This window comes from Myotis nattereri (assembly GCF_964212035.1).
Source record: "Myotis nattereri genome assembly, chromosome: 3".
Classification (NCBI taxonomy): domain Eukaryota; kingdom Metazoa; phylum Chordata; class Mammalia; order Chiroptera; family Vespertilionidae; genus Myotis; species Myotis nattereri.
The window spans coordinates 213,362,937-213,386,253 of record NC_138077.1 but is presented as its reverse complement, the minus strand read 5'-3'; the positions used below and the strand labels follow the sequence as shown (position 1 = coordinate 213,386,253).

Sequence of the window (23,317 nt, the reverse complement as noted above, 5' to 3'; positions counted from 1 at the left end):
AGGCGAGGAACATCAGTCTTTCTCCACTGAATCATTATTCTGCATCTGACCCAGGCTGCCTGTATGGGTGTCTTCTGATGCAAATCTGGTGATAGTGGCAACCTTTCTCACTGGGCTGAGTATCCTTGACAGCTGTTATCTGTCCTCTCCAGGTATTTTTAGCCTCCAGCCTCTGTGGCCACGTCTGGAGGAAGGGAGGATGGATTTAGCTGCTCTGGTGTCACTCCAAGTTGTTGCGGGTGCTGTCCGCCTCCTTCAGCAGCCTGCCTTCGTCTCGGCCCGGCTCTGACGAGGCTCTTTGCCCTTGTCATGGGGTGAAAAAGCAAACACAGAAGTCATTTGTTAATAAGAATGGAAGTCATGATTTTCAGAATGCTTTCAAAAATAAACAGTGGTTAGTGGTGATGGTGCGCAACAAGGTGAATGTACTTAAGGCCACTAAATTGTATACTACAAAAAGGTGAAAATGGTAAATTTTACATTTTGACTATTTTACCACAATTTAAAAAAAAGACTCCAGGTGGATTCAAAATCTAAGGAGCAAAGTAGCAATGAGGTCCTAACAGTAAATATAAGACAATATTTTCATTACCCCAATGGGGGCTTGTGCCTTAAATAGGGTCAAAATCTCCCTCCCCACTGCCCATCTCTTCTTCTCTTCCCCTTTCCCCTCTGCCCCTGCCTCTCTGTCGCGCACACGCACACACAGTGGTAAGCAGGCTCTGCGGTTCCTCTGTACAATCAACTCTAAGGAGGATTGGTGAGGGTCCGTTGGACTGCTGATCATTTCGAGGGGGTAGGGTGGAAGGAGACTGAGAGAGAGGGACTGCAGCAAGGGGTCCTGGCACCTCAACCTGTTTCCATCAACCAGCGTAAAAGAAAGAATATTAACTCCCAAATGGATTTGTGTTCAGTTGTTGTAGTGGGTAAACTTTCTGCAGAGAATATGTCCGCCGTAGCTACACCCATGAGGCCAAGCGTTGTCAGCCAGAGGCCTGGGTGTGTGGAGTGAATCAGCAGTGGGCATGGCCCGTGTCCCCGGGCATGTGCTCTGAGTGCTGGCGAAGCAGGCGGGACACACTGGCAGGAGGTGGTCTTTGTAGGCTTTGCCCTGTGTGGGTTCTCAGGTTGTCTATTTGGGCGATGTCAGTCCAGTTTGGATACTTGGGTGGGTCCTTGCCTTTCTCTTGTTGTGGACCACTAAACCTGAAAGGTTGGGGACAGCTGTCCAAAGACAGGGACGCCTTGGAAGAGGGACTGTGGGGAAGAAAACAGCAAGCTGCCTCTGTGTAAGCGTAGGTGGCCGCCTGGATGCACGTTTGTTTGGCTTTCCCCCGGCATCTCCTTCCTGCCTCTCATCTCTGGTTTTTCTTGATTTCTCATGGCAGAGGTAGGAGTCCGATGGCAGTAGACAGGTGGGAGACTGAGGGAACAGTAGTTTGGAGGTTCTGTGTAAGGGCCAATAGCCTGTATGCCGTGAATCGTCTGAATACACAGCTGTTTAGTAATTGGTGTCTCCTAGTGATGACCTTGAGTCTATTCAGAAAAGCAACACTTAGTGTGTTCTACTTACCAAAAGAGGAAAGTATGTAATGTTTTTAAAAAACAGCCATCAGAGTAGCTTTTAGTACTTAAAGGAATTTGATTGCTTTTTAAATAACTTTATTGAGATATAATTCATATACCATAAAATTCATTCTCTTAAAATATGTAAGTCAGTGGTATTTAATATGCTCATACAGTTTTACAGCTATCCGCACTATCCCTTTCCAGAGCATCTTCACTCCAAAAAGAAACCTGTATCTATTAATAGGCACTCCCCCTCCCCCCCACCCCCCTCCCCCATCTCTAGGCAATCAGTAATCTCCTTTATGCATTTGCCTATTCTGGACGTTTTATATAAATGATATCTTACAATATGTGGTCTTTTGTGACTGGCTTCTTTCCTTGGCATAATGTTTTCAAGGTTCATTCATGTTGTAGCATATATAAGAACTTCGTTCCTTTTACAGTGGAACAATACCCTAAACACGCCACATTTTATTTATCTCTTCTTCAGTTGATGAACATTTGAGTTATTTTCACTTTCTGGCTATTATGAATAATGCTGCTATCAACATTGTGTACATGTTTTTGTGTGAACATATGTTTTCAGTTTTCTTGGGTGTATACCTAGCATTGGAATTGTTGGGTCATGTGGTAACTCTCTTTTGTTGAGGAACTGCCAGACTGTTTTGCAAAGTGGCTGCATCATATTACATTCCTGCCAGCAATGTCTGAAGATTCTGATTTCTTCACATCCTTGCTAACACTTGTTATTATCTGTCTTTTTGATTAAAGCTATTCTTGTGGATATGAAGTATTATGTTATTGTGGTTTTAATTTGCGTTTCCTTAATGCCTAATGTTGAATGTCTTTCATGTGATTATTGGCCATTTGTATGTCTTGTCTGCTCTGGAGAAATGTCTTTTGCCCATTTTTGAATGAGTTGTTTGGTTTTTGGTTGTTAGTTTTAGGTGTTCTTTATTCATGCTGGGTATCAATCCCTTATCAGAGATATGATTTGCAAATATTTTCTCCCATTCTGTGGGCTGTCTTTTTACTTTCTTGATAGTGTCTTTTGAAGCACAGTCGAGTTCAGTTTATCTTTTTTTCCTGTTGCTTATGCTGTCATCATTAAGAAATCATTGCCTAATCAAAGATCATAAAGATTGACAAATGTTTTTTGGTAAGTTTTATAGTTTTAGCTCTTACATTTAAGTCTGATTCATTTTGAGTTAATTTTTGTATGTAATTTTTGTGTATGTTGTGAGGTGGGTAGACTTCCAACATCATTCTCTTGCAGGTGGATATCCAGTTGTCCCAGCACCATTTGTTGAAAAGACCATTGAAGTATCTTGGCACCCTTGTCAAAAATCACTTGACCATAAATGTGTGGAGTCTCGATTTTAATCTGTTGATCTATACATCTGTCCTTATGCCAGTACCACGCTGTCATGATTATTGTAGTTTTGTAGTAAGTTTTGAAATCAGGAGGTGTCTCTCTTCCAACTCTATTCTTTTCTAAGATTGTTTTGGCTATTCTAGGTTCCTTGAATTTCCACATGAATATTGGGATCAACTTGTCAATTTCTAAAAAAGAGGCAGTTTTGATATTGATAGGGATTTTGTTAGGTCTGAGGAACAGTTTGGGGAACCTAAAGCCTTTTTATGGATCTACTCTTTGCTTAACTCAAGCACCCAAGTGGCTTGCCTTAAATTTTTTTGTTCTAATTTATTACTACAGTAGGCTGCCTTGGTGAGACATGGGAATTCTCTGGTAGGCTGGACTTGGACTTTTCAGGTCCCAAGAGAGCAAATAGCTCATTCACACAGTCTGCAGGTGTGTGTTCTTTTGAAGTGAAAGTTGCTGATGTCTTGAATGTTTAGAAAAAAATGTGGTATTCTTGTTAACCCTTGTTCTGATTAATAGAGAATTAACAGATTCCACATATGAATATATAATTATCAGAGACTTAGAATATGTTACAATAAAACTGTGACATTAAAATTTATATTATTATTATTGGAGGTGTCAGAGATATTTTAGGATCTTGTACTCCTGTGGGGGCCATGTGAATGTCAGTTACTGTTATACTCTTAAGTCAGCTCATTTACTCAGCAAACAATACTGAAGTGCCAGACGCAGGGAAGGACAGACATAGTCCCTGCCCTAGTGGGGAAACTGACATTAATCAAGGTGCCCTGTGAAATTACAACTCATACAGGGCTATGAAGAGATGAATGCTATGAAGGGAAGTACCTGTGTCATAAAAGGATTTGACTAATCTGAGAGGCTGGGGGAAGATTCTTGAGTTAAGCTATGAAGGAAAACGGGAATTAATTGAGGGAAAAATGAGGGAAAGAAGTTGTAGGTAATTGGGTGGGCTGGCTAGTGAGATGTGTGGGATGCTCTGATTCTATTCGGGCTGTTTATAGTTTTTGAGAAAGAGTATCTGAAGACTTGACTCTGGTCTTATTCTGCCCATTAAGTGCCTTGTGACTTTGAGCAGGTAACTCAACTTTCCTGAGCTTATTTGCTTACTGTTTTTTAATCTTATGAGGCAGTGTGCAGCTGTTTTTATTTAGAGATAAAACATATATATGAAAACATACAGAAATCTAGGCTGTTGATGGATTGTATTAGTGTAACTTAAAATAATTATTTTTCATGACCTTCTGTGGTTGGTTTCTTAGGAATGCAGTATTGGTAAATTGGATATTTTCTGAAAAATTTTCCTAGTTTTTCCGATTAAGATTCACTTCAGTTCCTACATACTCTAGAAGCCTCCCATCTGCGGGGAGCAGATGTGGATGTGCCTGATTCAAGGCTGGTCATAGTGCATGCTGGGATCAGGCCTGGAGGGACTGGGAAGTCTTGAAGGAAGTAGAATTTGACTGGCATCACTGACAGGCAAACATGGTATTTGGAGGAGAAATTTCACTCAGAGGAAGCAGAGCAAAGGCATAGAGCCAGGAGGGCACAGCGGGTGGCAGGGATTTGGGTGCATGTGTGTAGATGAGCCTGGCACAGTAGGTAGGGGTCAGGTTGTAGGAACTTGGAAGTCAAACTGGGAGTCTGGATCATATTCTGTGTGTTCTCGGAGAGGCTCTCAGCGGTGTGTGTCTTTCTTAGGAGTGGGATTGGTTGGGTAAAAGTCTAGGCTCTGTGAAGGTGCTAATAGCGGCCATGTGCTTGCCTCTCCAGCTCTCTCTTCGCTGGCCAGGCGTGTGCAGTTCTTCCCGAGTCTGATGGTGCCCGAGCTCCATGCTCCCCCTTGGTTTTGGTCCTTGCACTTTGCCATCGCCTTGATTTAGAAGGTGCGCTTTCCTTCAGAACACACGCACGCATTCTCACATCCGCTTTGCTTCGCCTGCCCTCCTGTCCTCTGGGTTTCAGCTGCAGTGAGACTTGTTTGAAAAGCCTTCCTGATCTTGCCTCTCCTTCAGTTTGGAGTGCATGCCCTTCTTGTGTGCTCCGTAGTACTCCCTGGCTCTCCTGCTCATCGCATCCTTTAGTTTGTATTAGAATTGCCTGTTCACTTCTCTCTCTCCCTCAATTAGATTACATCTTTTGAGGTCAGGGACTTGAGGACCTGGCACCTAGGCTGGACTTAATAATATTTGTTGGTTGAGTGGATGAATGAGCAAAGAGGAAGAATTGGAGTTGGGAAAATAGCTCCTGGCAAGGATGTCTGTAGCAGTGGGCTGGAGAAAGGCATTAGTGTGACTGAGGTGTGTGTGAGAGAGAGCTAGCTACTATTTTATGACTGATAGACTGTGGACCTTGAGGGATGAGAAGAATTGAAGGTGACTCCCAGCTTTTGAACCTTAACTGGACTTAGGTAAGGCCATTAACTGGGGTAGGGAATACAGGAGGGATATGTTTTGGGGAGACTGGATGCAAATTATTGCTTCTAATTGGGCAATTAAATGACATGAAGTAGCCTTAGCATGTTGGTATACAGCAGGGGTGGGGAACCTTTTTTCTGCCAGGGGCCATTTGGATATTCATAACATCGTTTGTGGGCCATACAAAATTATCAGCTTAAAAATTAGCCTTATATATTTGGTCAAATGTTTAATTAACCCTAATGTCTTGGCAGGGCCAGACCAAATAATTTCGAGAGTCATATATGACCCACGGCCAGACCTTCCCCATCCCTGGTATACAATATGACATTGGGAATGTGGGTCAAAGTCATTCATATTGCCTGTTGTTTTCTTCATCGAACTGTCAGAGGGCAAGGGAGCCCTGGCCATGGAGTCCATGGAGGCCAGCTTCCTTGGCACAGGGCAGGGTGGACAAGGGTGGTGAGTGGACCTGGGGGGGCAGAGTGAGAGAGCCAGCACAGCCTCTGGCAGATGCGTAAGGTTCATGGAGATAGGGACTTTGCTTGTCTTGCTTCTTGTTACACGTCTGCCCAGAACAGTATCTGTTGGTTAAAAGAATGAATGAATCAGTTCAACAAATTAGGAGAAGTCACAGTAGGAGTGAAGTTGTTCTGAGAAAAGGGAAGGGACTTGAGGGCAGAAATGTGGTGAATGCTTCCACTTAAGTGTCACCGGAGGGGAGAGCACCAGTGGGGACTGAGGAAGAATGGTCAGGGGGGTAACAGAACAAGGACATAAAGTCAGGGATGCTAAGTGCAGAGATTGTGAGGAGGTTCTCAGTTGTAATGCTGCAGAGTTTGGATAGAATGAAGACGAAGAAAAAGGTACTGGTTTTGTCAGGTAGTGAGTTGAGAGGATGAGAAAGAGGTAGCAAGAGAATAGATAATTCTTTCAAGGATTTTGTGGTAAATGTAGAGTGCTGGTGAAAATGGTAGTGAAGTGATTGATTAAGTCCAAGTTGAGAAAAGAAATCCCTGGGACCTGATGGACTGTGGGTGTTTTAGTTATCTGTTGCTGCAGTAACAACTTGCCAAACTTAGTGACTTAGAACAGACACATTTATCACCTGATCCTGGGGTCAGGAGTTCAGGCTAGGTCTACTGCTTCAGGGCCTCCCAGGCTGCATCAAGGTGTTGGTGGGGCTGGGCTCATATTCACAGGCTGGACTGGGGAGGCCCCCTCTCCCCCAACTCGCACGGTGGTTTGAAGGATTCTGTCTTGTAGGCGGCTGGCCAGAGGTCATCCTCAGTTCCTCGCCATGTGGGGCTCTCCAACATGGCAACTTGCTTCATCAGAGCCAGCAAGTCAGAAAAGAGATGCCACTAGCAAGACAGAAGGCACCATCTACGTGCCTCATCACAGAAGTGACGTCCCATCACTCGTGCTACCTTCTGTGGTTAGAAGCAAGTCACTAGGTCCAGCGCTCACTCAGAGGAGGCGGGGGAGCTGGGGATCACGAGCAGCCCACCTTGAAGTTTTTCTACAAGTAGGGAGGGATCTGGCGCTAGACAGCATTAGATAGAACGGTTCTCCCAAAAGATGCAGAGGTCAGGATGGGAGCTTTTAGAGAGGGAAGTCTGGGAGGGGAAGTTGCAGGGCACGTTCACATACAGCCCTGTGGGTGTGGGTGACCCTCTCAGCAAGCCTTCCCTGCCCTCTCTATTCTGACAAGGGGGTGGGGGTAGGTGCCACTCCTATGAGATGAGTTAACAGACTGTGTAATAGTTGCCATTGGTAAACCCAGTGGTTCTCAGCCTTCTGGCCCTTTAAATACATTTCCTCATGTTGTGACCCCAACCATAAAATTATTTTCGTTGCTACTTCATAACTGTCATGTTGCTACTGTTATGAATCGTAATGTAAATATCTGATATGCAGGATGGTCTTAGGAGACCCCTGTGAAAGGGTCGGTCGACCGCCAAAGGGGTCGCGACCCACAGGTTGAGAACCGCTGGGTAAACCCTTTGTCTTGCTAAGGTTGAGTTATTTGCCAGCAGATTCCTGGCCAGTTCGGTGTCTGTGCTGCTTGCCTTAGGCGTTGTTGAGGATCACATGAGGTAACACGCATGGAGTCTCTTACAGGAGGAAAGGGGCATGCAGACTACGGCGTCCTCTTTCCCGTGTTCTGCGTCCAGGCCCCTTGTTAACCTGGGTTCACTGTTGTGCTGAGTTATTGAACTGGCCTTTATTTAACACTGTGATATTTTTAGGGCCTTTTGACTAGAGTGTTTGCTTTTATGATAAATGACCCCAAACTGCCACACCGTTCAAGTCCTTAAAGTTTTTATTGTTTTTTAAATCTGCCCTTGCTTTCCTTGTCACTCTTGCTTCTCCCACTCCGTCACTTTCTAGCTATCCTTTCCCCTCTCAGGTGCGGCTCCTGATCTTCTCTGGGCTTGGCAACCTGATTATTAGAACTGGGAGTGGTTGAGTAATAATCAAGCCGGGAATTCGGATCAGGAAGCCCTTCTCACGGTGAAGTACGTGAGCTTTTGTGGGTGACTTTGTAAAGGTCTCCTTGGCCTCAGAGTGCATCTTGGCTTCCTCACTGGTTCTGGCTGCGCGTGGATTAGGTGAGGTTCCCGTGGAGCCAAGTTCCATTCGGGAGGGTGGCTGCCATTTTCCTGCTCTGCTGTGAGAGTCGGTGCCGTTCTCTCCCTTGGCTGTGATGAGCTTTTTTTTTTTTAAATATGTTTTTTTGATTTTTACAGAGAGGAAGGGAGAGGGATAGAGAGTTAGAAACATTGATGAGAGAGAAACATCGATCAGCTGCTTCCTACACACCTCCTGCTGGGGATGTGCCCGCAACCAAGGTACATGCCCTTGACCGGAATCGAACCTGGGACCTTTTAGTCCGCAGGCCGACGCCCTATCCACTGAGCCAAACCAGTTAGGGCGAGCTTTTGTTTTTTTGGGCTGTAGCAGCTAGTGATAGGTGGTCTGCAGTTCTTGGGCCAAAAAGTGTTGGAGAAGCAAGGGAAGCCTTTCCACCAGGTGACACCCATGCGCCTGCAGGCTTGTGCTCGCCTGCCTTTAGGACGGTGGGCCCCGCTTCAGTGCGGGAAGCTTGGAGATCCCATCCGCAGGGTCCTCCGTGTCTTCTCAGTGCTGTGCGTTTCTGTCCCAGCCGCTTGCCCAGAGTTTGCATGGTTCCTTGGGGGAAGCATTAGTGCCTTCTTAGGGCGAGGGCCTGCGGTCTTCGAAGACAGCACAGCGGCAGTGCGGGGCCTGCGCCTGCGCCTGCTCCTGCGCCTGCGCCTGCGCCTGCTCTCACTCTGCTGCTCCCTGGCCGGTGCTCTGGGCAGGCGTCTGTGCCTGTGCCTTGGCGGCTCCTTTTCTAGGGTAGGCATGTGTCTGCTCTGCTCCCCCGGGGCCTCAGCAGGATTTTCTATGTGAAAATGCGTGTTCTACGTACGTAATATCAAGTAGAGTGCCTGCTTTGGTGGGTTGATTTTGTGGATAGGTTACAGTACTCTATTTTTGAAGGCTTCAATAAATGTTATCATTGGTACCAGGAATGACAGTGCTGCCTAAAACAATGTCATTTTAAACTCCGTTTAGCTTTTTTTCTGAATATGCCCTACTGGGATGTATTTGTACAAATGTGGACACTTAATAAGTGCTCTTTGATTATTTTCAGAATATTGAGTATACTGGCTTCCTAGCCAAATTGAATTTGTGAAAGTTCTGTGATCCTGTGATTCATATCTGGAAAGAATAATTTTTTCATTCTGAAATCACTTTAAATACGCTTTACATGAATCTGGTAATAGTGAATCAATTAATGTGATTTCTCAGGTCATAAATCAGGCTTGAACTATTGTAGTATTAATTTCTGTGTAAGCTTCTTAGAACTTCAGTAATTTTATGGTCTTTTTTAGCTACTTGTTTGCTTTTGAACTCAATTCTAGGTGTTGAACTCAATTTGAGAGCCTAAAATGGTCTGTGTCCCAAATACCATAGAGGTTACTGCTTCGCTTTCTTATTAGCCGGCCTTTGTAGTGTGAAGTCAGCCGCCTACCAGACTTTTCCCTTTAACTTGGGTACACACTTTAATTTAGTCTCTATCCCATAGGAATGTTGGGAAGGTTATTATAGTAGCACTTACGGTGTATTTTAAACTTCTTGAAAAGAGGTACTATGTGAGGAGAAAATATTTTTGTACTGTAGCATATGCTCCCCTCCCCCTCCCCCCACTACCCTTTTGTGGCTCAGAAAAGGATAAAGTTGCCGTGTTTGGAGAACATGTTGGGTTTCCCGTCTCCGAGGTCGTTAGTCCTGTGCTGTCGAGGGTCTCCAGGGCATGGCCTGTGCCAGACCCCGCGCCCTTTTGTCTAGCAGCCCTGTGCTCTAGCCACAAATGGGAGTGTTCCTTCTGTTGGCGTCTGTGAACACTGTGAGTATTTTGTCTTATTGCTTAATTGTTCAGAGACCGGAGGATGGGTGGCAACTCAGGATGGCCGTAGGAGAGGGAGAGAGGTTCTTCAGATGACCAATGGCCTTCAGTAACTCTCCCCATCAGCAGGGCAAGAGATGGGACCCTCTTTTTCCTTTCTGTGCACTTCTGGGAATGTCATTCATCCAGGAATTTAAAAAATATTTGCGCTTCTATTATTAGCCAGCCATTAAGTACTGGAGCTACCAGAATTAAAAGCCAGACATCCCTTTAAGGATGCCCTTGTAATAGTCTTATTCTGAATATGTTAGAAAAATATTTATCGGAGAAGAAAACTGCCAGGTTGGTTTTACTAGGAGATGCTGAGCGGCGTTAAGGGTTAAAGGTGGAGTTGTAGATTAACAGAAGACATTTCTGAGAGAATACTCTTCGGTAATTAACACCCCCCCCCCCCCCCCCATTTACAAATGGCACCGTGGCAGAGGCTGCCTGCTGATCACGAACTCCATCTCCTCTTCCTGGGCATGGAGCCAGACTGCATTTCCCAGCCGCCCTTGCAATTAGGTGTGGCTTTGTGGCCAAATTCTAGCCAATGGAGCAGAGAGAGCAGAGAAGTGGGCCACTTCCAGGCCTGGCCCATAAAACCCTCCAGGCACAGTTGTCTGTGCCCTGCCCCTCCCTGCTGGCTGGTGCAGAAGCACCCGGTGCCCCAGGAGGGCTCCTGCCACAGCACAGGATGGAGGCAGCATCGGTGCCAGGGCCGCTGCTCGGAGGAGAGCTCGCTGCTGAGCAGGCACACCTGGTTGGGATTTTACACAAACAAGAAGTAAATATTTATGGTATTTGAGCCATGATACAGTTTGTTGCGAGTTAGCCTCCTAGCTGATGGAGGCATGATGCCTGGAATGCTAGGCAAAACTGGTGAGGTTAGTGAAGGTGCTACGGATTGAGACTCTACTGAATTTTGATTATTTATGTGTCATGTAATATGTACTGACCAGTGAATTTTAAGAATCAGTTTACGTCATGGTAAAATATATGAAAAAGTTTTTTTTCAATGCATCACTTCTAATTGATACAAGTGGTTTATTGCATTTAGCGTAGCCTCTCTCCGTCTTTGATTTAATAAGCTCTGTGGGTCCTCCGTTAGCTTTAAAGGGACTCTGTGGAGACTTAAACATTCTCAGTCCTTATTTCAAAGAACTGTAAATACAGTTTTCATCATGCTACTTCTCTGTTCAAAAGCCTGTAATCACTCCTTATTACATAGCATTTTGTTCATTTATGGCAACATCCAAAGACTATATACATCAGGAATGTGGCTACATGTGACGTCTTGGAAGGAGACAAAAATGAAGAAGACAGTTCATGTCTCTGAGGATGTTGTGCTTGGTACACAGGTGGCTACTGGTTTCTGTGCTGCTGCCATTTGCCCCCACGTCAGCCTTTAATAAGTCATGTATTATTTCTTCATTCCAATTTTTAAAATTCTCACTCAAGGATATGTTTTTTTATAAATTGACTTTTTAGAGAGAGGAAGGGGGGAGAGAGAGAGAGAGAGAGAGAGAAATAAACATTGGTCGGTTGCCTCCCTTATGCACCCTGACTGGGAATCGAACCCACCAACTAGATATGTGCCCTGAGTGGGCATAGCAGCCTGGGCCTCACCCACTGGGCTCTTCATTCCAATTGATGGCACTTTTTGAAGGCAGGGGATCTACTTTATAGAGTGGCTGTCTTTCCCCTCCTGGCCACTTCTTAGAGACACTGGACATAATAATCAACCATCCATCTAGTTTCTTTTCATTATCTTGCTTGGATATTCTGGCAGAGTTTTGTATTACAGTTGGTGTTAACAGATAGAAGTACTCATTTCATGGAATTATGTGATTGAGAAATGCTAGGACTGAAAGGGTCTTTTTTTATAACTATATATTTTATTTTTTATTACAAGGAAAAGTTTATTTAGAAAGTTATAGGGGTGCCATGCCCAGTGTGTACAGTGGTCAGAGCATTGGGTTCAGTTCCAGGTCATGACTCCAAACTTGGCCTGGTCAAGGGGCAACCAATCAATGTGTCTCTCTCACGTCGATGGTTTTTTTTTTTTTCTCTCTCTCTCCCCCTCCCTCCCTCCCTTGTATCTCTCTAAAAATCAATGGAAAAAATATCCTTGGTGAGGATTAACTCAAAGTAAATAAATAAAAGAAAGTTACAGAGGCAAAAGAAAGGCCTGGAAGGGTCCTTATTTATTTATTTAAAAAAATATATTTTATTGATTTTTTACAGAGAGGAAAGAAGAGGGATAGAGAGTTAGAAACATTGATGAGAGAGACACATCGATCAGCTGCCTCCTGCACGCCCCCTACTGGGGATGTGCCCACAACCAAGGTACATGCCCTTAACTGGAATCGAACCTGGGACCCTTCAGTCCGCAGGCCGACGCTCTATCTGTTATGCCCAGAGCTCGGGGTCCCCAATAATCTACCACCAGGGAGCCTCCTCCGATGCAAAAGCAACGAGTCTTTATTGATCAATTCTAGAATTGGCTCCCAGCCTCTATCCGGCAGAGCGGTGAGGCGAGAGAGCGTGTTCCAGGAGAACAAAAGTTATATAGGGTTAGCTATTTGGGGTGGGCTTTAGGGGTGGCGTGAGTTACAGAGATTGGTCAGGGTTTTACAGCATAAGGGTCAGGAAGTGACCATCACATTCTGAAGGTTGGAGCTGTCCCCCACTATAGCCTTATTAGGACCTTAGCTACATTTCTGGAGCTTCATTGGTCCACTCAGGTGGGTGGTTGGGAGAGTTAGGACAATACCAGCATTCTTTGTGGTCACTCTCGGGCGGGGGGGTGGGGGGGGGCGGCTTGGGCTGAGGGCCCAGCCTTGCAAGACAAGATAGAGGAGAGGGAGAAGAGTATGTCCCTGCTTCGTCCTTGAAGAGGGAGGAGGGTGCATTTCTGCTTAGTTCTGCTTAGTTCTTTCAAGTTCCGTTCTGTCCTTTCACTATCCACTGAGCCAAACCGGTTAGGGCAGGACCTTTGTCTTTTTATTGCTGGGTCCCAGCTCCTAGGATGGTGTCTGGCACGAGTTAGGCACTCTGATGTTTGAAGAACAAATGGAAAGAGGCTACGCAGATGGCACCAGAGTGGTCTAACTCGGTCAGTGGGTGGAAGGCCCCGGAAGGATCAGAGATCTGAGTTGGGATTCAGAGGCAGCCAGAGAGGGCAGCGGGAGGACTTGAACCCAGACCTTCCTGACATTGAGCTTGTGTTTTGCCCCTCCCTGCTGTTCTGTGGGCAGAAAGGTCAACTGTTTGCCTAGACTTGTCAGCCGGGGTGGTGGAGCTGGTGCGGACTCCATTCTCCAGACCCTCGTCTGGGGCCACTTCCGCTCAGTATCATCAGCAGACCTCAAGGGGTCCAGTGAGAGGACCTGACTCGGAGTCTGGCCCCTGGTTAACACAAGGTGGGTCCTTCTAGTGTGGGTTTCCTTGGGTTTCAGGCTTGTTTGAGAACCTGGTTATTTTGAGGCTAGCACAACATTTAATATCACTCTCACTTGTGGGAGTGAGTTTCTCTCCTGGTTAAATTAAACTATTAGAGACACTTTATTATGCCAGTGCTGTAGAGAGATCATGGTTGGTTGTTCGTGATATTTCTGTTCCATGTTATTTTTGGTGTTTAATTCTTCTGATTTGTTATGTGGTATATTTTGCCACTGGTTTACCTGTCATCAAACTTTGAAGTAAGGTGTGAAAGTCCTTTTTTGGGAAGCCATTTATTAGTGTGTCCCACTACACATTAGTGATTTGTAAACCTTTTGATGTTAAGGCCATTGCTAAAATGTCTTGAGAAGTGGTAAGCTCATGCTGTCTTTTTTTGGTAATAGGAAGCCAGAAAATGTTAAGCCTTGGATGTAAGACATTAGTTTTAACATCATGAAATTTCGTTTCAATTCCGAAGCCACATTAAGATGAGATGTTGCAGTAATGCGGTTAGAAGGCTGTTGCTGGCGGCTCTTGCACGTGTTCCGTGAAGTCAGAGTACTGCTGACTTGATGTGAACCACTTTTCATGATGTGCTCTAATTCCACGCTCACACTCCCGGGAAGGAACGTGCTGGTGTCTCACAGGGACTTGGCTTCTGAGGTTGGCCCCAGTCCACAGGGAGCGTCCTCGGGCCTAGGTGCTAGTTCAGTCGCAGGCGGTTGCTAAAGATGCTGCCACACGTTGCCAGTCAACAGTCACCACTGTGGGTTAAATCAAATAGAAGGCTGGTAAAAGTCCAGCAACTAGAACTTTCTGGAAACAAAGTAAGTAGGAAGCGGATGCTTATCCTGGTAGCTAAGAGTCACATTGTAGAGAAGGACTTACTTATGGTGAAGCACTTGACCATGAATATAAGGAGGTCGAGGGACCCCTCTGGTGCACAATTGGGGCTGGGGAGGGATGCGGGAGGTTGGCCAGCTGGGGAGGGACTGCGGGAGGGCTCCAGGGCATTTCCGGTCAGTCTAGCTCAGTCTCTGCTCCCCCCACCCCACCACATCAGCCAGACCCCAGCAGCAAGCTAACCTACATGTTGGAGCATCTGCCCCCTGGTGGTGAGTGCATGTCATAGCGAGCAGTTGAGCGGCCTTAGCATATCATTAGCATATTGCACTTTGATTGGTTGAATGGCCTACTGGACGACCAGACACGTAGCATATTAGGCTTTTATTATATGGGATTTTTATTGATTTCAGAGAGGAAGGCAGAGGAAGAGAGAAAGAAACATCAATGATGAGAGCTGATCATTGATCAGCTGCCTCTTACATGCCCCCTACTGGAGATGGAGCCTGCAACCCAGGCATGTGCCCTGACTGGGAATCGAACTGTAACCTCCTGGTTCATAGGTTGACACTCAACCACTGAGCCATGCTGGCCTGGCCTTGCTACCTTTTTTGAGGTAATACAGAGGTAATTACATTCCAAATGACAGCTAGTAAGTGAGAGAGCTGCGCTATTTATATTGTAAAGAAAAATTTTGAAGTGGTTGTTGAAAGTCTAAACAGTCCTTGGTTTTCTAGGTATATAAATACACTGAGTGGCCAAATTATTATGGCCACCTGACGTTTGTAGGCAAATTAGCTATAATTTTGCGCTGAAGTTGCTAGAAGGCCAGACCATTATAAATAGGGAAGCAGGTTGTTTACCACGACAGAAGTGATTTTTTCCTGAAGATATGGGTAATATGGGTTGTATGTAATGCAGGATGAATAATCTAAACATTTAGTTAATACTGCAACCAAAGAAAAGGATATCAGGACTGAAAATAATTGGTTGGCAAGACTCACAGAAGATGGTTTTCCTTTTTAAATGTTACCATTGTGCTGGTTCTTGTATGAAAATTAAAATTTTACCTACACGAAGCAGCCTGGGAGCAGAGACCTGTTCTCCAGCTTCCTGACCTGCGGCACCTGCCCTTCTGTTTGTTACCTGGCACTCAGTAGATTCTCTTGAATGAGTTGGGTGTTGGGTTTACTGTTGGGAAATGCTTAACAATGTCATTGAATATGGACTGAACTGCAAAATGAATATGGCATTGGTTCTTCTTAGTAAAGATTTACTGTGGACAGCACTTACGCTTCCTTTAAAAAAGTTTTTTTTACAAGTAATACATACTCCCTGCATATGGCTTTCTTCACACACATAGATTTTAAATTTCGTATCATTCAAGTCTACAGAATAATTGTAGGTGTGGTGCAAAGAACCCGTTTCCCCTTGAACTATGTGAGAATAAGTTGCCAATATGTTTCACCCTTGCCCCCTCTCGAATTCTTTTGTATTTCCTGCAAACCAGAGCATTTTCTCCATAACCATAACAGTGATAACCCAGGAAACTAACATCGAGACATTTCTACCATCCCGCCCTCAGATGCTGTGCCTGTTACGCTGGCTGGCCCAGTGGTAACCTCCGGGCCTACTCGGTCGTCTCCTCTGTCTCTAAGACACAGCGGTTCTCTCAGTCTTTGACTTTCACGGCCTTGACATTCTTCATTCGAGAACAGGCCAGTCATTCTGTAGACTGTCCCTCCTTTGGGGTTTGTCTGATGTTTCCTCATGATTAGATCCATGTTGTGCATCTTTGGCAGGAAGACCACAGAAGAGCCAGTGTATATCTTTTGCAAAGATTAGTTTTACATTTTATTTTCTGTTTCCTTAGAGCGTTTCCCAAAGTGTATTCTGCGGAACTAGCACCTACTGTGTTCTCAACACCGTGCCACCTCTAGAAGGTAGGATTCGCAAAGCTTTTGACTTACAGGAAGGGGTGGGCTTGGCAGCGCGAGTGTTTGCGGCATTGTAGTGCAGGAAATAGCCTGTGAGCAGGACTTAGAAGACCTGAGTTCTGCCTTAACTTGTTGTGTGATCTTAGATGAGTTACTTAATCCTTCTGGGGGTAGCAAAATAAGACTCCCCTTGTAACCTTTATGTGAGGATTAAAAAAGGCAAAGGGTTTAACCACATGGGAAATCCCAGGCACTCTGCAATGTTACAGATTGAAACAATGATTCTGTAACTGGTGTCAGATTCCAGACGCAGAGCAGGAGTCCTGTGGGAAAAGCACCGGTTATGTTTGGATCCCGTGTGAGCCACTTGCTAGTTGCGGATCTTGGGCAAATTAATCTGAGCCTCCGGCTCTTCATCTGTGAAATGGGGTGATTGTGCCCTGCCGGGTTCTTGGGAGGGTTCAATGAGAGTGTGCATGTAAGCTCCTCCTGGATGCCTGATACGGAGGCCCGCAAATGTTTGCTCCCTCAGAAATAGCAGAAAGGAAACCTACCTGGTCACGTGTAGCTCCATGGACATTCAAGGGGATGAAGCAGGAGAAGATGCTCCCAAACTCAGATTGAAGCAGTCGATTGCAAAGCTCCTATACCCCACGCTAGCTGCCCCTGCACACGTATTTTAGATGGAAATATAAATGCAGATAAATAGAAGTTTATTGAACCTGGGTTATGAGTTGACCTAAACCTGGGCCAGAGATGTAATAATAAGAATGGCAGAAAAAAGCATAAATCTGGGCCACCTAAGAATAGGAAGGGTCAGGTTTGATGATCACACACTGTAAGGAGAGGAAAGGGGTTGTTAAAGAGCAAAACTAGTTATGTTTTTCTATTAAAAAACTTATTTTTTTAACCTTTAAATATCTTTTGTATAATTACAACGGAGTTTAATTCATTTTGGAGAATCTTTTTGGAAAAGAATAAAGAGAAATCCTACCAATGCTGGCACATAGTTAATTAATATGTATTTTGGATGAATAATGATTTGAAAGTCTGACATTAGTAATGGCAGTATTTGCTGCTGTGAGCACTGTGCTGACTTGAATAGAACAATATGTGGCTATGTTTTCCTGAATCAGTTCCTATCCTGCTAATTAAATCTAAGCACATAATAATTAGAGCTAAACAGAAAATTGTAGAGCTTTCTTTTAATTTTACCACTCCGAGTTGATCAGATATGTTCCTGATAAGATCTAGCAGTTTGATACACTGTTATATCGACTTATTTTGAGCAGTTTGGTCTAGAGGTTGAGAGATTAACTGTAATCAACTTGATTGAATAACAGAACCCAAATTATTGAATTTTTATTAATTATGAACAAAAATAAAATGGATGCATCATTTCCAGGTTAGTGTTGATATAGTTATAATTTACCTTGCAGAAGTCAACAGGGTGTTCCAAGGAAAAGGTCACATGTATTTCTTTGGATTTAAATAAAGGATTTAGCAATGTGAATCTCAATTTTTAGCAATAAAACATGAAAACAAGAACTCTGCTTCTTGCCTTATTAAGTGACTACACATTTTTGTGTATTTTAGAAAGCTTTAGTTAAATTATACTGTGTCTCTGAAATTATTATTTGGAAAATATTTGAAGGTTGACTGGAAAAGATGGTTCATTCTGTAGAATTATAGTTGTCAGCCAAGCAAATCATCTGTCAATTTCAGGAGCTTCACTAGTTATTTTTATTGTGAAGGAGGTTAGAAAATAATTTTCTGAAGTCATATATCAGACCTGAGTATTATGCTAGATAATGATAATGAAGTGTTTCACTGGATTTGGTTGGCACTGCCATGTCGCAGTGTCAGAGTTTAACTATTTACATTAAATCCTGAGATGCCTTTGGAACCAGTGTATACATCAGGTTACTCTCAGGTGCTGTTACAATCCTGGTGCTGAGACAGGATTTAAAAACTGGCACATGTATTTATCTAATTATTATGTCAGCATAGTTATTCCAAAAAGATGAAAAAGCAGTTCTTTTCCAATGGGAAAGCAAAGTTACTTTTTATGACTCTTTTAACTGGAAAACAGAAATTTGAAAATAAGAGTCTTAACATTTTGCCTATATGAGTTCCTATTTTTCCCCAGCACTAAAATTGCCATTTCATAATGCATAGTGGGAAAATTTCCCCGTTGTTATGTTTCTTAAAAACATCCAATCTATATTCAGTATGAACCTAAAATTCTGGAAATGGCACAGTTTAAAAACTGATTAAGGGGAACTCATTGGCCTGTCATACATCTGGTCCCTTTGAAGCCCTGGCTGTATAGCCCGTGGCCACTATATTTAGAAACTTGATTGAGACCGTGCTTACACAGCCATCCTCCCGTTCCTCTTTAAGAGCCCTCTGCCTGATTCTCAGCGTGGAAGACCGAAGGCTTTCTATAGCAGTTCCTGGTGCTGCTGAGAAGAGTGCGCTCTCACTCTCTCCCTCTCCCTCCCTCTCCCCCCCCTCCAGCCATGCAGACATACCCATACATAGATGTGCTTTAATATGTCACAGGGACGGCTGGTTCCTCCAAGAGGCTGAAAGGACAGGTACTTGACATCAGGTTGTGATCACAAACATAGAAATAGAAGCTGAGGCTTAGTATTGTTATTGTTTAAAGTAGTTTTTAAGTAGTTTTCTCGGTGATACGCCTCGACATACATACATTTCAGGGTCTGCCATTTACTGAGCACCTAGCATAGCACTGCTTTCAGAAAGGCACTCTGTAAATGTGAATATTTGAGTTAAGTATAGGTTTTAGGATTCCTCCTCTACTTTCAGAATTGTACACAACATGGGAAATTTTATAAAGTAGAATAAAACTGCTTTAGGGGCAGAGAGAAGGGACAGGAGGTAAAGGCACCTGGGATTTGGTGTTCTGCTGTCTCATCTGCCGGCCCTGGTCCCCTCGGGGCATGAAGTGCAGGGCACATGCGTCAGCACCTGAAGTTACAAGGGTTTTATAGGGTGCAATTAATATAGAACTTTCTATGAACATTCTCTTAGTTTAACATTCTTGGTTATTTAGCAAGATTTGAAAAGAGTTTAATTTAATTTTGCCCTTAAATTAAAAATTTGGATTCTTAAAAGCAGTCAGTTTTGAAATTTTTATACTCCTTATAGAAATAGAAGATGGGCATTATAATTCAATTGGCTATGTAGTTCATGGACCGAAAAAGATTTAGTATGCTAAAACTCTCCTAAGTTCCTTTCTACAAAGTATTTCCATATGATGTAGTAAAGTTTTTTAGACTTTATTTCTATGCCCAATATTTTCCTGTTAAGATATTTTCCTTGAGGAGAAATGTGTAAATTAGATGAAAAACGCTTGGAGAGGATTTTATTGTGACTAGAAAATACTTTTATTCTTTAATGTTTTTCACATGTTCAAGAAATAGACCTATGCTAAGTAAGCACCATTATAGTAAATGACTAGAAAGATATGTTATTGTATTTCACTTTTAACATTATTAACTAATACCAGTGTGCCTATAAAAGGCTGTTTAATTGCCAGATATGTAAAGTCATTGAATTTCAGTCAGTACTATACGGGCTATGGAGGAGAATTAGAGATAGTCAGATTCTCCTTGATTTAGGAAAACTGAAGATATTAAGTAACTTACCCAAGGTCACACAATTAGAAAGTAGCAGAACTGGGACTGAAGTCTGGACTCTTACTTTGAGTTCAGTGTTTTTATTATATCTTGTTAATATCAGAATACGTTATTTCAGCCGTGCTTTCTGGAGCAGACTCAGCGTTTAGTATTTAGTGCATTGCTCCTTTGTACCTGGTTATGCTCTGCATCCTTTGGACATTGGGGCTTCTATTTAACATAAAAAAAAACTGGAGTGGGTAATTTGAAACTTGGAACTAAATGTGCCAAAACTGGCAAGAAATTTTGAGCCAGGCAAAGGGGACTTTGTTATAGGAATGAAATAGGAAATGATGTGCAAATAAATAAATGAATGAAATGATACATAAAGGAAATGATCTCTTTTAGAAAGTATCAGGGAGACCAATTAGCAGGTAGTGAGACATCCCATCTAGTCTGAAAGTAATAGATTTTTCTTTCACTTAATTTAGAAGAGTTATATTTTGAAGAAATACATTAATGATGTAGATATGTATATGTAAATTGAGTTAATTAAAAGAGTATATTTTTACATTTAGGCTAGAAAGGCCAGCCTCTGTATTACCTAGCTAACTGCAGGCTTGAATTCCTTATATTTTAAAATGTGTAATTTGCTTGTGAAAGGATAAGTCTCGTTTATATTCTAGAGGGTGAAGTAGTATTATTTTATGAATAAGATAGTTCTATTTTATTAGAAGTCTTCTTTCCTAAAAAAACTTAAACCTTTTCAAGTGGTTAATAGAGGGTTTCTGGGTTTTGTTGTGGGGTGAAGTCATTTTGCAATTCTGGGGGATTTCATGGAAACCTGGTGCGAGAACCTTTAAAAGTAACTTCTGGTCACGGGCAGCTGCTGGGGTCGTCCCTGCCCACTGCTTGCCAGGGAGCAGAGCTCTGCTCTGAGAGTGCAAACCAGGCTTTCACTCAGAGGAGGGACGCTCTTGGTCTCAGTGACTCACCCGAGCTGCTGCTTCTGACCTTGCCAGTGTACTTACTTAAAGGAGATTTTCTCTTATTTTCTCTGAATTTATTGTTTTCTTCTTTATAGATGATCATGGGAACAGCAATAGTAGTCATGTAAAAATCTTTTTACCGAAAAAGCTGCTTGAATGTCTGCCGAAATGTTCAAGTTTACCCAAAGAGAGGCACCGTTGGAACACTAATGAGGTAGATAACTTTCTATTTTTAGGGGTATCATTTCTTGAAGGGCAAACTTCTTAGGTCATTTTGCGTAGTATTACTTTATATTAGCTTTAACTGGAAATACTGACCTAGGAAATTGTAAACGAGAAGATTATTTAATTTGGATTTGACAGAAACCAACATGTTTCTTGAACGATCTTTGCTCTGCTTGGCTTGCTTTGAACAATATAAACTGTGCACGCTGACTGACTAACCAAGGGAGCATGGGTTCCTATATCAGTGTTTTTCTGCATTTTGGCGTCTTGCATTTGGTGGTTAACTGCCCGCATCTCCACTGAACATCAGTGCTTCTGTTGTCACGAGCTAGTAAAAGACAGCTCAGTGCCTCTAGAACGTGTGGGGTCTTGAAGATGTGAAGTTTCTGTAGATTTGGGACGTGTAGGCTTCCTGCTGGCAGAACAGCTCTTAGTCCTATGGTGAAGACAGTTTGCATGGAGGCTAACTGGTTTACCGGAACGATGGGAATCTTTATTAAGAATGAAGACTGTTCAGTAGACTGTATACAGGGTGGGGCAAAAGTAGGTTTATAGTTATTTGTATGGCAACAGTACAATAAATAAAACGTAATACAAGAATAAACTCTGTTTCTTGTACTCACAACTGTAAACCTACTTTTGCCCCACTCTGTATTTGGCATCCAATTAGAAAGAAATTTGATGAATTAGAATGAATAAAAGTCTGTCTTCTTGGATGATGTTTCTTTATTTTGGTAAGTCATACTCTGGGAGTCTTAGAACACTTTAACACTAGGGTTTGATTGCTTTCTCTTCTTTCTTAGTTTGGAATCTGAATATTTGAATTTAGGCTGATACCCGCTTAGTGTGGTGATAAGAATTGACTATGTGTCCATAACTTGGGGAATTCTATTCCTTTAATTCAAGTGGCTGGGTTACTGGTTTCGCAGAGTTGGTTATAATCAATTAGCGGCCCAGTGCATGGATTTGTGCACATTGAAAGTAAATTAATTAGAAGGTGGCCAGTGGGGCGGGACTGGGCAAGATGGACTGGACGTGCCCTGGAACCAACCTCCCTTGGTCCCTCCCTGGCCAGCTGCACCTGGGGCGGCGCTGGGGCTCAAAGGGCATCTGCTAAGTGAGTGGGGTCCCTCTGGCAGGTAGGGTCCCTCAGCCTGGCCTGCGGGGATTAGGCTGAAACCGGCAGTTCGACATCCCCCAAGGGGTCCCTGAGTGCACTCTGCAAAGTTGCTGCCGCTTGGCAGCTCCTGTGTTGAGTGTCTGCCCCCTGGTGCTCAGTGTGCATCATAGCTACTGGCTGGTCGGCTGGTCATTTAGGCTTTTATATATATACTAGAGGCCCGGTGCACAAAAATTTGTGCACTCGGGGGGGTTGGGGAGGGGTCCCTCAGCCCGGCCTGTGCCCTCTCGCAGTCTGGGAGCCCTTGGGAGATAACGACCTGCTGGCTTAGGCCTGCTCCCGGGTGGCAGAGGGCAGGCCCAATCCCTAGGTGCAGCCCCTGGTTGGGCTCAGAGCAGGGCCAATTGGGGAGTTGGGGCGCCGCCCCCTGTCATGCACAGAGCAGGGTGGATTGGGAGGTTGCGATGCCACCCTTAGTCACGCTCAGGGTAGGGCCGATTGGGGGGGTTGGGGCACCGCCCCATCACACTCAAGGCAGAGTCGATGGGGAGGTTGTGGCGCCACCCCCTGTCACGCACAGAGCAGGGCCAATTAGGGGTTTGGGGAACTCCCCCCTGTCACTCACGGAGTAGGGCCGATAGGGGAGTTGGCGCACCGCCCCCTGTCACACACAGAGCAGGGCGGATCAGGGGGTTCGGGCGCCGCCACTCTCACACTCAGGGCAGGGCCGATGGGGAGGTTATGGCTCTACCCCGTCACACACAGAGCAGGGCCCGTGGGGTGAGGGGTTGGGGTGCCGCACCCTGTCACACACAGAGCTGCAGGGTGATCAGGGGTTTGGGGAACTCCCCCCTATCAGGCACAGAGCAGGGCCGATCAGGGGGTTGGGGCGCCTTCACCTGTCATGAACAGAGCAGGGCCGATAGGGAGGTTGTGGCCCCGCCCCCTGTCACACACACCCGATCAGGGGGTTTGGGCGCTGCCCCTGTCACACTGATCCCGGTGCCGGGAGGCCTCTCAGCTCCGCTGATCCCAGTGCTGGGAGGCATATTACCCTTTTACTATATAGAATAGAGGCCTGGTGCATGGGTGGGGGTTGGCTGGTTTGCCCTGAAGGGTGTCCTGGATCAGGGTGGGGGTCCCCACTGGGGTGCCTGGCCAGCCTGGGTGAGGGGATGATGGCTGTTTGCAGCTGGTCACACACCCTTCAGGGTAGGGGTCCCCACTGGGGTGCCTGGCCAATCTGG

At 44.5% G+C, this 23,317-nt stretch overlaps 1 protein-coding gene across 12 annotated transcripts in view; it reads left to right on the top strand.

Annotated features, from left to right (window-relative positions):
* The window catches only part of CAMTA1 (calmodulin binding transcription activator 1), a 675,715-nt gene that overhangs the window by 11,644 nt on the left and 640,754 nt on the right, over positions 1-23,317 (top strand). For all 12 annotated transcript variants that reach the window (XR_013995633.1, XR_013995634.1, XR_013995635.1 and 9 more), the window contains exons 2-3: positions 16,029-16,098; positions 20,821-20,939. Coding sequence is in view for 8 of the 12 variants with exons in the window: in XM_081085448.1 (XP_080941574.1) it covers positions 16,029-16,098; positions 20,821-20,939 (189 nt within the window). In the remaining 4 variants the exon portion in view is untranslated. The remainder of the gene's footprint in view (positions 1-16,028; positions 16,099-20,820; positions 20,940-23,317) is intronic.